Raw genomic sequence first — 15,508 nt, forward strand, 5'->3', positions numbered from 1 at the left:
CAAACAAGAAGTTTAATAAAAAAAGGTTTCCAAGCAAAGTTCATATATCGTTAAAGGGTCATGTTAACTTGTGCCTAAAGGCACATGTTAAATAACTTCAAAAGTGTAACTTTGCATTAAAAAATATGATATTTTAACTTTTAAGAAGTTGAATGCACGACTTTTGATATATATATTTTCATAATGAGTTCCTTAACATGTACCTTTGAGGACACAAGTTAGCATTTTGCCGTTGTTAAAATGCCAATTATCACCTTTTTCAATGTAAAAAAACATAGTTCTCAAGAAAACGTAGCACTATTATTCAATGACATATCACATTTTTATATTATATTATTTTATTTTAAAATATTATTTTAAATAGTTTTACTTATAGAGTATCTAAGAATTTACCTAAACTAAACTGCATTTTCGTCATATCCTATCAAATGAAATTAAATAAATTTGAATACTTTAAACTTTAAGTCTGGACTAATTTTTGGGTTCTCTACATTTGAATGATTTTACACTATAAAAAAGGAGAGAGAATGCGAAAAAAATTATGAGAGAAAATAAGAGATGAGAGAGATAGAAAAACATTGGTTAAAGAATTCATTAATTAATTTTTTTTGGTTTAAGCAAAAAATATTAAGTCAAATGTATTTTAACTTTGCTTAATTAAAGAAAAACACACCATTACACTTATTGAGATTCATGCACTAAAAATATAAAAGTTAGACCTTACTAAAATTATTGATGGAGTGAATATGTTTGTTCCTCCTCAAATTTATACCAATTGATCAATTTTGTTCTTCCATTTTTCAAATTAGAAAAATCGTCATTCAATTTGTTTCACATTTATCAAATGAGTTATTATGTCATGTTTAGATGTTGGACACGCGGACAAGCAATGTTAAAGGCTGATATGTTCGTCCATGTCACATGCCATGTAGAAAGGAACCAATTTGCTTGAATTTCTTTCTTTTCAAGAAACTAAATAATCATCAAACCAAAATAAACTAAACCAAGAAACCCAAAAATCTTCACCTCTTTGTCATTTTCTTCCTCTCTAAAATCTAACATTTGAAAATTGTGATCCCATAACATTCTTATGAACCTATTCTCTAATTTTGTATAAGAATAAATTGTGACAACTTTCTGATTGACTATGATAGTTGTATGGTGCTCTTGTGTTCCAGTCAAAGACTCGGTGTTTATGTTAGAATTGTTTAGATATGATATTCTAGTTGTATGATAAACAATGTTTAACTACACGTGTCTTGTTGGGAGGGTAAAATAGGTAGTTTAGATAAAATGAAGGAGTAAGAGTGTATAGATGTAAGATGAAGTGTTTCATGTTTATATTGGAGGGAAAATAAGTAGTTTGGATAAAATGAAGGAGTGAGAGGATAGATGTAAGAACACGAGGTAAAAATTTTGGTCATCTTTTTTCATCCTATGAGTTTCTCGTATGCCCTATTTGGATTGTAAAATCCGAAATATTTCAACGTGATTTTGGAGGTTTTTATGGAGTGTTTATATCATTCAGAGTCCATAATCGGAACCGTATAAGGCGCGTGAGAAACTTATATGGTGGGAAAAGAAGCTGTCAAAATTTCTGGGGATTAAATTGGGCCCAAGAGAGTGTTTTAATTTCTATTCGCCCCTCCCTTTTACTCAAACGAGAGAAACTGTAACCTAAATTATTCCCGCTCATTCCCGTTTAGAAGAAACCACATTTTCAAAAAACAATCCGCAATTCTTCTTCTTCTTCCGGCGAAAAAAAAATGCACATACGCCGTCTCAGACTCGACGACGACGATGAAGCCGCCGTCATCGCCGCCGTCGAAGCCGTCGAAGCTCAACCTCTACCACAACCTCAAATAGTTCCCTCGGAACCAGTCGTACTCTCCGACGATGACGTCTCCGATGACCACTCCCTTCCCACTCCTCCACCACCTCCTCCGCCGGTTCCTCCACCTCAGGCTTCGGATTGTCCCGTCAACGATTTTCTTCGCCGTTTTGGATTCTGCATAAAGAGAGACTCGCTTGCTACTTGTATTCGCGAACTAGGGGAATCGATGAACGGCTTCCAAGGGTTTGATGTTGCTACAAAGGCAAAACTCTGTTTCGAGCAGTTTCTATTTTCTGATCTCAATTTCTGTGGTAGTGGTGTGCTCCCTTCGAATGTTGCTTCCATGCATCTCGATACTCTCCCTGGTCCCTACGTATTGCAGGTTTCGATTCCGTTCAATTTGGCCGTTAATTAGTTACATTCTTTATCTTATTGTTAGAATTATTGTGAATTTGGAGGTTTACTTTATACTATAGGTAGATGTTTGAAAAAAATGCTTAAATCAAATGATTACATGATTCAATTGTTTTACATGATTCAATGCAACTGATTCTGTGGTAAGAGCTTGACTTTGTAGCCAAATCATCGTTATTAATACTTAAAAAAAATTGCAATTAGATGCATTTTAGGAACCAAAAAATAATTTGAATTTGAACATTCCTTTAGTCCTTTATGGGAGTTTATAGTATCTTGGGTTGCTAGGATCCAAATTATGCTCCTATGTGATGGACAGTGGGTTAAGTATTTTTTGCTTAGATGGTTGCTGATGTATATTTTCTACGTGCGTGTCATTAATTGCGATCGATTTCATATGTGGTACCTGTAGACTTTATACCTTAACGCGTTGGCAGGTTGATGAAATTGTCAATCTCTGTTGTCCTCTGCGAAGCAGATATCAACAAGCTCCTCCAACGCGTAAAAGGTGCCTGAAGTTGTCAATGACTGATGGTATTCAAAGAGTCTTTGGGATGGAGTACAGGTCTATTAATGCTCTTGAAGTTTGTGCATCTTCTGGTTTAAAGGTTTCTTCTATGCCACAAGTCATCCTTTTTTCTTTTCATTCGAATGCACATATATACATGTCCATGATGGTTTTATTTGCTATTCTCTCTGAGCAAGGGTTAACTTGAGGGATCTATTGGTACTTGTAGGTCGCAATCTCTAATGTACAAGTGCGCCGTGGAATGTTGATGCTGGTTCCTGAAACCATTGAAGTATTGGGGGGATTAGTTGAGCAGCTGGATGCTGCTCGAAAGCGGCTGGTTGATGAACTAAATAAGCCAGCTAGGGGAAAAAGGTACAAATTAGTTATTCCAATAGGATTATTCAGGCTGATATGGCAGGGAGATTTATATTTTAACAGGGAAGCTAAATTCGTACAAATTTCTTGTTGTTTTTATCTTTCTTGCTGGCTTCTACTACTATAATCCGTGACTTTACTGTATATAGGTAAACCTTGATCAGTTTGTTATCCTCATGCAGAACCATAAATGGAGTGCTTCCTCCTTTAGCAACCAGAGCGACTCTTGCTGCATGGGCTGCAAGTAGAGTTGATGATCTCAGTCACAGTAGCCCAACGTTGTACGGTACTAATACTGTCCAGGCAAACAACCAAGGTAAGTCCTTATGTTCTAGATTAGAGTGCCTAAATGTGTGTGCGAGAAAAAGTGTATTTACATATGATGTAACCAATCTCAGTCTTAGTATTCTTGACTCTGATCTCATCTGTTCTTTATGTACGTGTTTTACAGCAGGTACCGGCCACAGGATTTCTGGCACCAGTAACAACTTAACAACTGAAGATACTTCACGCATGAGTGCACAAAATGCTACTTCCAATTCAATACCCCACATGGTTTCAAACGTGGAGCAAACAAATATTGACATGCGGCACCAGCAGGGTGCCGGCATAACAACTGAATACACTTCGCGCATGGGTGCAGAAAATGCTAATTCCAATTCAATACCCCGCATGATTTCAAACACGGAGCGAACAAATATTGACATGCGGCGCCAGCAGGGTGCCAGCATAACAACTGAATATACTTCACGCATGGGTGCACAGAATTCTACTTCCAATTCAATACCCCACATGGTTTCAAACGTGGAGCGAATGAATATCGATATGCAGCGCCGGCGGGGTGCCAGTATAACACCCGAAGATGCTTCGCCTATGGATGCACAAAATGCTACTTCAAATTTAATACCTCTCATGGTTTCAACTGTGGAGTCAATGAATATTGATATGCAGCGGTGTACCAATCCCGTGTCCCATAATAGTTCAATGGCTAACCAGACTTCTTCAATAGCTGAGGAGATGCATATAGATACTGCTAATATTACCATGGAAAACTCTGTTGACAACCAATCTTCTCACATGAACTCAAATGTTGCAGTGGCACATGAAGACACCATTCATGTAACAAGAGAAAGTTCTGTGACTGCAGTGTGTTCTTCTGTTTCTGAAAATCTAGAGACAGAAAGGGGCAGAGTTCCTGTAATCACAGGTAATACTTCTCTGAACGGATCTGCCTCCAATGTTTTTAACAATGAAGATATCCTGATGGAGGACGCCAGTGACAATCCACTTATACTTTCTGTAGACCAAGAAGTTCCTTTCACATACTTAGCTAGTTTGTCAGCCAAGTGGGCAGCAATGAAGGAGACAGATCCTCTGGTTCGGGGTAAAATTAAGGTAAGGAGATTCAACTGTCCAATGTTCTTTCTTTGGATAGTGATCTTTAGCTCTCGTGCATATGGTAGTATCAGTATTCAAATTAATTTTACTGACTCTAGCCAATATGAGTTGTTAGAATAGGCTACCTACCACCATATTCTAAAGTGATGTTGTTAAAAGTTTAAACAAGTTTTACTCCGATGTTGTATAAAGTTCTTTGCGCTGAATCCACGTGTGGTGTTCTCTCTTCTACATATTAAGCTTCATATTGCAAGATTTGAGTATCAGGCATTAATTGGTATTCTACGGTGACATTGGTTCGTGGATGAAATTTTCTTTTGAGCATGTATAGTTGATGCGTCTTAGTTTCTGTAATCTCGATTTTTCAATATTATAAATGCATTATTTTTTTGTAGTGCTTTCTGACTGGCGTAAAAGGATTCCAGTATAAGAAAAGGACAACCTACGAGCTTCAAGCCTATGTAGATGACGGTAGCCTTATTTCTGAAATCCTCATTGATCATGATGTGAGTTTGTTCTAAAAAATAATCTTTTAAAGCGTGAGCTTTATCTTTTTGCCGTACTAAGATGATCAATGATATAATATATTAGGTTGTACAGAAAGGAATTGGTTATTCTCCCATGGAGGTCACTGCGGCTCTTTCTTCTTCTGACACAAATATAGTCAACAACATGAAGGAGACTATGCGCAAATTCCAAACTTTCTTAGCAAACTTTGAGGTAATGCAAATCTTTCTCTGTATATGGCAGATTCCTGTAAGTTGTAAGCAGTTATTAGCTAGCAGCCAGTTATTAGTTGTTTCTTCGTTCTGTTAATTCACATCTTTCTTTTTATCTCTAGGGAGTAATACTTGTGGAATTAAATAGAAGATATTCCCTTCCAATTGCCCTTGACATGAGTCAAGGCTGTCCTAAATCTGATGCGTGGTCCCTTCTGACAAGGCTGAAGTCTTATCACCCTGCACAAGCTCTAAACCATTTCCCTTCAGACACAATCGTTTTATCCCCATAATTATTTGAATGGCTGACGATTCCTAATTTGGATGGGAGAGAGCTGGGCTCAAAATTGTTGCAACCTAACGTAATGTGAATGACAAGATGCCATTCCAGCCCTTGTATATTGAAGATGATAATAAAACTTTTCTCCGTGCTTCACCAAAATCCTTGATCCCTAAAACCTAGCAGAACTAAGATGGACTTAGAAATGTGGCTGTATGAGATAGCATCGTGCTGCCATCTGGTCTTAGGTGAAGGCTCAAAGTTGACCTATTGATGCGAGGAAGGCATTTTACGTTCAGGTCCAGAGAAAAGTTGATCAATTTGTGGTTTCCAAATTCATCAAGACAAAGTATGACCCTACCTTTGATCTCAGGTTGCCGTTAGGGCTGGTGCACGCAGTGAATGGCATGTAACAAATGTTTTAGTAATTTAATTTGAAATGTAAATTTTTTGTCAAGTAATTTTTGCTTTGCATCTCTTTTTAGCTGATTAGTTTTATAGGATCTGATTTATTAAAAATCAGTCAAGAGACCAAACCAATGAGACCAGAATAAGCTTAATTGGTTCAATTGATGGCAAATAAAAAATAAAATACTTAAAAAATAAAATAAAAATGTAAAAATTTAGTCCCTATTCAACTGGATCAACTGTGAATTAACCAGTTTCCAATTTTCCTTTATTTCAGAACCATCTCAATATAGTAGGTGTTAAAGAATACCGAAAAAAGACGTGTTGAAGCATATAATAGGTTTGGTATATATTGTTTATTTTAAGAGAAAGAGAGAAGAAATGTTAACAAAGACTGTTTTCTCTCCTCTTCCTTTGTATGCTTGGATACAAATTGCGAAGAGAATTAAAATTATTTTTGAAATGACAAAAATATCCTTAAATTTAAAACATAATATGTAATTTATCAACTAATTTGTAAAAAAAAAAAACTAATTTAATTAAGATTAGCTAATTAATTAATTATCGAGCCCCTTGATATAAACCCGGACAAGGACATAGGTTCAAAGACAAGGTGTTGATGTTGCGGTCTAAGTTGGTTAGAAATATATATCAAGAAATGTTTGCATTTTCACGCAGACAAGGCTGATCAAACAATTGGGTGTGGTATGGATAAGTCTAAATGTGGTTGTTTAATTTTCATCCTACATGGATTGTCGTGTGCATGTACACTTGCCAAAAAAATCAAGTTCAACACTCTCCTCAGTTTAGATAAAATTCACTCATCAAAAGAGGTTGTAGTTCGAGTATGAAGTATCAATAAATATAAAAAAAAATAAAATTGATTATATTGGTATCTAATGAATAAAATTTATTCGTAAACCAACTTATCCGTCAACGTTCTTTTAGAACTGAGGTTGAACTAAGACCAGATCTTATGAATGAATTGTTGCTCTTATTCATTCAATAATCGTCTCGGTTGAGGAATTGAGTTTAACTTGTTTTTTTCCTCACTCAAAATGATTTGTTTTGTTGCAACCTAAATAACAATGTAATCCAATTTGTTAAGGTTGGTACGCAGCTCTCTATGATAACTCCACTCCCAATCAACTGTGTGCAGATTGTTTTGGTCTTTTGAGAAAAGGTACACAATTGAAGAATGGTGTTGGAAGATGATTTAAAAAATAGTCCATTGTGGAAGGACTATGATAAAACTTTGTTCGTTATGTGATCTACAGGTTAAAAAGCAACTTGGACATGGTGGGGATGTTTATCACTTTCTCATGCTAAATATCACCCCGTATTAGACCAATGATGTAATAGTCAATTAATAACAAGTCACCTTAATATTGGCCCTAGTCTAAGGGTGCACTCATACATTTTACGTTATCTGAAGAAAATAAAAAATAAAGAACATAAGTGAAGGATGATAGATTTAAACACCAACAGGTTGTATATTTTTTATGGTGGTCTCATACCTTGTATATATTATGTATTGTCTCTACCAACTGAGTTAAGCTCACAAAGACACTAACAACAGTTTACATATGAAATTAAATTAAGATACCACGACACGAGAGTAATTTTGTCTTATTATTCTGTCTTAAGCGCTTGGTTATTCTTAGACATACGAAGATCGCCGTTCTTACAGGAAGGCTTTTGCCAAAGGCCAAAGATGTGTCGTTCTGCCCAGTCCACTAACTCAGGAAAAAGCAGCTTAGAAGGAAACACCGCTTTGAGCCATGAAGGGTTTGTCACATACATATCTCCCCTGCACGCACTTTTTACTATGTCTTTGGCACATTCATTTGCTGATCCCAATGGAATCCATTGCAGACTAGCCTACAATAGTTAGTTAATGTTGTGAATAAATGAATTAGAATAAGAACACACACAGTAGTGTAAACTGCATTGGTTGAAGTTTAAATTAAAGGAGGTGTAATATTATGCATGGAACCAATTGACCAACCTCTTCTTCATATGCCTTCAATGCCATATTTGTTTTGATAAAACCAGGTGTGACGATTGTAATGCCAATGGACCAACCAAGTTCAATTCTTAGAGTCTCAAAGAAGCTTATTGTCGCAGCCTTACTAGCCTGATACCATAATGTAAGACTATTATTTTGGCTCATAAACAAATTGAAAAGTAAATTAAAATAAAATTGAAATGAACTAATGTCTATGTTTACATTATAGATACTTAATCTTGGAAGTGGGAACCATCCACAGCCCGAAGCAACCACTATGATCCTGCCTTTGCTGTTTTTGAGATGTGGGATTGCATATAGAGTGCCATGAACTGCTCCCCAGAAATTTGTATCCTGTGAATAAACACTAAAAGTGAAACTACCACTTTTGATGTAGTTCAATTTATTCACCATGAGGTTAATATCTAAGCAGATGTCTACAATCATATTGTTCATCCTTTTATCATAGTATATAACTATCAAAGCATATATCATTCCTTAAAAATATTTTCGAACCGATCTCATAGGTTTTGTCAAATATCCCAAAGATGAGCATGCTAACTTGACTCAACCTAGTAGCTACCTAAACTTTAATTTGGCTCCGCATTGGGATTTTAGATATTATATATACCTATATCAAAATGGGATACTAAGTTATGTATAAATTTTTTGTTCTAATTTTACATTTTATGTTATTTATTTAATAAATAAGTAGTTTTTTTTTTATAGCCATACCTTTTTTAAGTAAAAAAGAGGTAAATACGGTGTTAATGCAAATTTTTGGTGTTTTATTCTCTCCAATTTTACCATACAGTTTTGGGAGACAAACACCTAACTCATGAAATAAGAAGAGATAGAAAGGAAAAAAAAAGCAAAATAAAAATATACATATTAAAGAGTATTTAAGAGAACCATCTCTAGAATGTGTATTGTAAACATTATTGCACTCTGTTTTTTTTTTAATGGACAGTGAGACCACGTCCATTAATTGAAGCAGAACATATAGCTTACCATAATTGGATTGTATTTAGTTAAATCATGAATATCCTCTATCAAAATTGGAATGCCAGAAACTCCAGCATTATTTACCAGATGATCCACTGCATGAAATAAAACACGCAATTTTTATCAATTTTTTAGATATATACTCACCAGAAAGAAGACAATAATGAAAGTACTTCAACATTACAGTAACAGTCACATACATCGTCCAAAGTGTTTCATTGTTTCATCAATGAACCGCTTACTGTCTTCGACCTTGGAAACATCTGCACCAATGATAGTAACATCAGGGGAACCAAGAGACCTTGCCATATCAGCCACTGTTACAAGATTCTCTTTTCGAATGTCAATTAGAGACAACCTTGCTCCTCTCTTAGCATACTCATAAGCTAGTTCCTTTTTTAGAGAAAGCTTTTATTAGCAACATTAAAACTGGTAGCAACTCATGTACCCTAAAATATTTATCATTTAATCATTTAACGATGCGTTAATTTATTTAAAAAAAAAATTAATTTTTTTTTTAAATATTTTTTTTTTGAAAAAAAGTTTTAGGTGAGTCATTATGATGCTAGCTCTCTAGCGTCAGCGTAAATCTCAAATCACATAGAGAAGTGATGGAGATTACAAATCATCTATCTGATTTTTAAGCAATGAGATTAAACTCACTCTTGTAAAATATGAATCAACTTCTTACCAACTGAACAAAGTCGGTCCAATAATGTTTAAAAATAAGTGAGGTTTGAAACAAGTTTTAATATAGGATGCCTTTTTATTTATAAAATTCATTGTAATTTTTTTGTTTGTTGGTAGGCCTAAAACGAAGGTTTTAGTGTCCTTACCTTTGGGTCGGCCCTGCAAGGGAACCAACTATTGCGACTGGTTTTTAAATGAATTGAAATTATTTTAAGCTAATTTTGCATTATTGAAACTATTATCCACATTTTTCTCAGGTATGAGATAATTCACCAAAACAAAATATTAACGGAGTAAGTTGGGTACCTCGCCAATTCCTGAGGCTGCCCCAGTGATTAGTACTACTTTTCTTTCCATGCTTTCTGTGTGCACCAAGTTTTTTGCATAAACAAGCAATTTAACGAAAAGATAAGGTAGCATGGTGATAGGGATCGAAATCAGTGACAATGGGGGCAATACTACATTCAGTATGTTGCAAATTGCACTCATTGTTTTAGGATATTTGATTGGCAGCTAAAACTAAATTTGCAGCTTCTCAGAGTAGAAGTTGTGTCTTCAATTTTTTTTTATAACTATGACTATACAACACACATGCATGTGTTGATGATTGTATTGTAGCTATGACTTGAATTTATATTGTATTGTGAGACATGTCTGGCAGTGACTGTTAACTCTAGGACATGTCTATCAATAACTATTTTTATGTATAATTGCCAATTTTGTTGAGGGTTGTTGGATGGGGCATGAAATAGTTATTGCATCTAGCAATCACAAAAAGGAAAAAAAATCAGCGTCCTTATCTTACTGGCTGGTGATGAAAATATTGGTGGTGGATTGGAATTTCTTAAGGTTGAGCCGTGGCTATGATTGTCCTTGGCTACTTGCTTTTGTAAGGATTTTTACACATTCGGCATTTATAGTAAAAAAATCACAACACTTTTACATGCTTTGAACTTCTCTTGTCTCAAAATTAAATTTTACCTTTTTCATGATTTTTTGCCACAAGAGAGTTTGAAGCATGTAAAGGGTTCCTTCATATCTTAAAATTTCAAGTACTTGTTTTGTTTGGATATTAGAATCCAAAATGGTCGAAAAGTCGGGAAAAAAACACAGATAGCCGAAGTTCAACCTTGGCAAATTTTTTGCACTTTGAAAATGGTCTAAAAGCCCCATTCGGATTTTCGAATTTAAAAATTGGAGGCATTTTCGAAATTTGAGATAGTGTGCGAGAAGCATGGTGGGTGAAAAAAGAAATTCTCTAAAAATATTGGCAACTATTTTGGTTTATGAGTGTGCAAAACTCTCTCTCTCTCTCTCTCCCTCTCCCTCCCGCCCTCCCCCCCCCCCCCCCCCCCCCCGCCTTCCTTATAGTCATTTAAATTGATCAACAAAAAATTTATTTGATGACTAAATTGACTAAATACAATTTCGATACATTTAAAACCAATGTAGTAGATAGTTCATTTACAAGAACCAAATGTTGGTTTGCCCATAATTATTCCACTGGATGTAACCGGAGTAATTTCTCACCGGATAAAATCCATTTTCTTTTATCCAATTGTGATGATTCATTTCCTAGAAGTGGAATGTGTCATCAAACTTTTGGCAATAATAACTATGTATCCATGTAAGTGTTGATTATTTATTGGATATTTTTTTAGGGAATTATTTATTGGATCATGTTAACTATTGTTTCTTGGCCTTTTTTTAAGAATAAATAAATAAATTTGTATTGAAAAAAATCTTTTTTACACTTTTAAAAATATTGACTATACAAGTTTCACGATGATTTTACTAGGTTTGGTTCTTTAAAAAATATGTTAGTATTTTCCTTATTTATGTATTTAATATAACGTGAACATGGATGACTTGAATTTATGGTGATGTGAGACACTACTGACCAATCTTATTGAAAGTAGTTGGATGGTTGGCAATTTAGCATAGATAAGTTATGACAGAAAGATGTGCACCTCTTGTTTGTGATCTGGAAATAGTAAGTACCTCTGTAAGTGATTTTGGATCTTTTCGATCGATCTATCGTGATTTTAATGAGTTTTTGGAGTCCAAGTCATTGTGTTAAATTTTTCTTTTCTTTCTATTCTACATCTTTTTTTTTTTTTTTTCCTTCTGGTGAGTTACTATTATAATTTTTTGAGAGAGTTTTACAATATTCTACACATTTCTACATAATATCATTAAAAAAATATAAAGATTACACATAAGTTGATTTAAAGTATGAATCAAAAGTGGTGATTGAAAATTTCATAAGGATTAAAAGTCAAAGGAAAATTTTAAAAAAACTAAAACAAAAAGTTAATATATTTATAAGGACAAAAAACTTATTTAAACTTTTATATTACTAAGTTAATGCGGTGAGTGTTAGAGAGTATTAAGAATATTGTGTTACTAGCATTTCTTTTTATTATATGAGAAATTATATTTGTACAACCATTTTATGATAATTTTCTTTCTCATACTCATATTATGTTTTTATTTTATCTTTCTATTGCTTTGATTTTCGTGTCAATATCTACTTTTCTTTGTAAATTTATGGTTGTCTTATAAGATGTCATAAAAATGATTGTTCAAATAATACACATCTTTTTATATATTTTCTTGTAATCCTTGTTTTGATAAGTTATATTATGGTACGTATTCTATCGAAAACCCCATCGTCCCTTTTCTTATTATCTTTGATTCTCTATATTGTTAACACATTTACCCTTTTAACCTAATTAAATTTAATTTCATTTGCATCTCGAACATCTCACCCTCTCATTTAGCTCTCACTTGTGCTTGCTTTGATCGTTTGGCATTGTTTTTTCTCCCGGTTGATGTTCATGGTGGTTGTGTCGTTGATAATACTCCCTTCGTCCTTATATGTAAGCCCTCTTTGCATTTTTCACATTTTTTAAGAAAAGTTGTCAGAGTAAATGTGTCTGTTTTGTGTGTTAATATTACCAAATTGTCCTTTGTTTGTATGTGTATTAAATTTGACTTTTTAAATTTCAAGACAAGTTAGTAGTATTAATTAGGGGTATGTTTAGGAAAAAAATAATAAATGGATCTAATAATTTGAAAAGGAGTTTACATTTAGGGACAAAAATAAAGTCAAATGGATGTTTAGATATAGGGACGGAGGGAGTATATGCGACTTCGCATCACGACAACACAATCTTCTGAAGAGTATTGTCTTCAAGTTCACTTGTTACATTGGGGTTTGTTGTGTTCAAGTGTGAGTTATATGTTCCACATTGGATAAAAAAAAGTAAAGGTTGAACACCTTATAAGTAAATGGACCCATAAACCCAATGCCTTAAGGTTTTGGGTAAGAGTGTGGCGTCTCTCTTGCTTGTGTGGTTGTTCTAGCCTTGATGTGGACGGTCCCCCGAGCTCCCCCCGGTGACCAAACAATGGTATCAGAGCCCCGTTCGACGAAGGGTACGACCGAGGCAGGCATGCAGTTGGTTTTCGCAGAGAGCAACAACGGCGGTACAAGCAGTGTCGGTCCAGGTCCCCCGAGCTCCCCGGTGACCCAACAGTGGTATCAAAGCCCCGATCGACGAAGGGTATGACCGAGGCAGGCAGTCGGTTCATTTGCGCAGAGAGTAGCAACGGCGGTACAAACATGTCGGTCCGTTTGCGGAGAAACCAGCAACGACGATACAAGCAAGTAAGAGCTTCCACTTGAGGGGGGAGCATGATGAATTGATGGACTCACACTTGAGGGGGAGTATTGTGTTCAAGTGTGAGTTATATGTCCCACATCAGATAGAAAAGTAAAGGTTGAACACCTTATAAATAAGAGGACCCATAAACCCAATGACTTAAGGTTTTGGGTAAGAGTGTGACGTCACTCTTGCTTGTGTGGTTGTTCTAGCCTCAATGTGGACGGTCCTCTGAGCTCCCGTAGTGACCCAACATGATTGAAATTATTCTAGCAAGTTTTAACTGCAATTTCAAGCACATCGTTGAAGTCACTAGAAGTTTAATGGCGAGTAAGGAATATAACCAAAGCGATGGAAGTAGCTTTCTAAATTGGAGGATCACCATACTTTTCGCCTTGGCAAACAACCCATATAATTTTCATAGGAGTTCCACGTGCCATCAACATGAAATAGACGAGTTGCTACACCAACTACTAGATCTATACCACCTTATTTGCTGGATCATTCGATGGTGACATGGTGGGGACCGAAAGACTCATTGCCTACAAGCTCATCAAAATCGTCGCAGTCTGAAAATTTTGGGGGTGAACATGCCTGCATCGGTGGATCTAGGTTTCTAGTCTCAAAGGTTCAAAAAATTTATTTTTTGAACCTCTCAAGCCAATGGTGAAAAAATTGAGGGAACTCAAAATATAAAATATATAAAAGTATATAGCATTTTTTTTAAGTTCAAAGGGTACAGTTAAATCCCCTCAAAAAATGTTGATGTGACTGGTATTATTGACATGTCATCTGCATGTGTTCACCAACATGGAAATTAACATTTTTTTTAAAAAAAAAAAGAAGGATGAAATCACTTGACCACTCCACCAATCCTCCTATTTCTTCATCCTTCGACCTCCACATCAAACCTTCATTCTTTTTCACTCCCTCATATTTCGTTGTCTATAAATATTATCATATATTTTAATTTAATTAACTTATTTAATATCTATATTATTTAAAATTATTTGAATTTGACTTTCAATATCCAATTTAAATCTTTTTGAAGGAAAAAAATATATCAAAAAAAGTTCAACTAAAACATATATTTAGTTTTCAAATTCCTTATAACTATGATGTTGATTTAAATTTAAATTAAAAAAAGTTGAGATAATAAAGGTAATATAAACAAAGCTCGACTGTGCGGATTGTGGACAAAATAAAATCACTTTCTTATTCGTGGTTGAAGGAGAAATTTGTTCAAATCTCTCTTAATTACCATGGTTGGTGGCTTATTCCCCTCGCAATGTTGTGCTACATATAGTGTTATTTCTTTTGTTTTTCTTTTAGCTGTTTTTTTATTTTCCCATTTTGTAAATATTGTACAGATTCTTTGGTTTTTCCTCGGCACACCTTGTGCTAGGAAGGACTTTTTGTGTTGATTAATATATTCTATTTTAGTCTCTTAAAAGAAAAAGATAGTATAAAAGAAATAATAAAAACTCATCCCAAAATTTCTTATTTCCTTTGTATTTCTATATAATTTTTTCATTGTGGACTTATATATAATTGCAGGAAGAATTCTGCTCTTTATCCAACAAAAATTGCTCGCTTCTAACTGAAAAGATCAAAATACTCCTGCGTGAATTAAGCCAAAAAAAATAGAGTAAATAATCAATTTCCTCCCTGAAATTGTAAGTTTCATCAATTATCCCCCTGAAATTAACAAAACTTCAATTACCCCCCTGAAATTTCACAACGCTAGTCAATTTACCCCCTCCGTCAAATTTTTCTGTTAGTGAACATGACGTTTTGCAAATACCCCCCTGAAGTTTTGCACTTATGTGCAAAATGCCCCCCAAACTTAAAAATTTATATTATTTTTTTCATAAAAACAAACAATTAATAGTTAAATATTAAAACTAACTATTAATTTTGAAATTTGGGAAAACTACATACATATATACATCAAAATATGGAAAAATGTGTATTTTTAAAGTGACAATAATGATTATTTCTAATAGACAAATTATTATTTTTAGAGGTTTATAAACAAATTAATAATCAGATTTAAATTTATATTTTCTCCTTCACCATCTTAGCCTTTTAACTCTTCAAACTCCTTCAACAATTTGCTCAAATCATTTAAACTACACAACCCCCAATATTAATCCACAAATCATCCCATTATTGTCACTTTAAAAAATACATATTTT

At 34.3% G+C, this 15,508-nt stretch overlaps 2 protein-coding genes across 4 annotated transcripts; one reads left to right on the forward strand and one right to left on the reverse strand.

The window, feature by feature from the left end:
* Positions 1-1,700: 1,700 nt before the first annotated feature.
* Positions 1,701-5,992, forward strand: LOC25502001 (recQ-mediated genome instability protein 1). 3 transcript variants are annotated; one of them, XM_024772233.2, is made up of 9 exons: positions 1,701-2,216; positions 2,686-2,856; positions 2,986-3,131; positions 3,317-3,450; positions 3,586-4,341; positions 4,438-4,529; positions 4,928-5,038; positions 5,124-5,252; positions 5,374-5,992. In XM_024772233.2, the coding sequence occupies exons 1-9, from the start codon at positions 1,767-1,769 to the stop codon at positions 5,542-5,544; spliced, it is 2,160 nt and encodes a 719-aa protein (XP_024628001.1). In that variant the 5' UTR covers positions 1,701-1,766; the 3' UTR covers positions 5,545-5,992. The 3 variants fall into 3 exon arrangements, with proteins under 3 accessions (XP_024628001.1, XP_024628000.1, XP_013446976.1); XM_024772232.2 differs by having other exon boundaries at positions 3,586-4,529; XM_013591522.3 differs by having other exon boundaries at positions 3,589-4,529.
* A 1,413-nt stretch (positions 5,993-7,405) lies between these two features.
* On the reverse strand, positions 7,406-10,257 carry LOC25502002 (11-beta-hydroxysteroid dehydrogenase-like 3). Its single transcript, XM_013591523.3, has 6 exons — positions 9,949-10,257; positions 9,153-9,345; positions 8,959-9,047; positions 8,170-8,301; positions 7,948-8,076; positions 7,406-7,820 (listed from the first exon to the last, which is right to left on the reverse strand). The coding sequence occupies exons 1-6, from the start codon at positions 10,129-10,131 to the stop codon at positions 7,572-7,574; spliced, it is 975 nt and encodes a 324-aa protein (XP_013446977.1). The 5' UTR covers positions 10,132-10,257; the 3' UTR covers positions 7,406-7,571.
* Between the last annotated feature and the right edge of the window lie 5,251 nt (positions 10,258-15,508).

This window comes from Medicago truncatula, chromosome 8 (assembly GCF_003473485.1).
Source record: "Medicago truncatula cultivar Jemalong A17 chromosome 8, MtrunA17r5.0-ANR, whole genome shotgun sequence".
In the NCBI taxonomy this organism is placed as follows: domain Eukaryota; kingdom Viridiplantae; phylum Streptophyta; class Magnoliopsida; order Fabales; family Fabaceae; genus Medicago; species Medicago truncatula.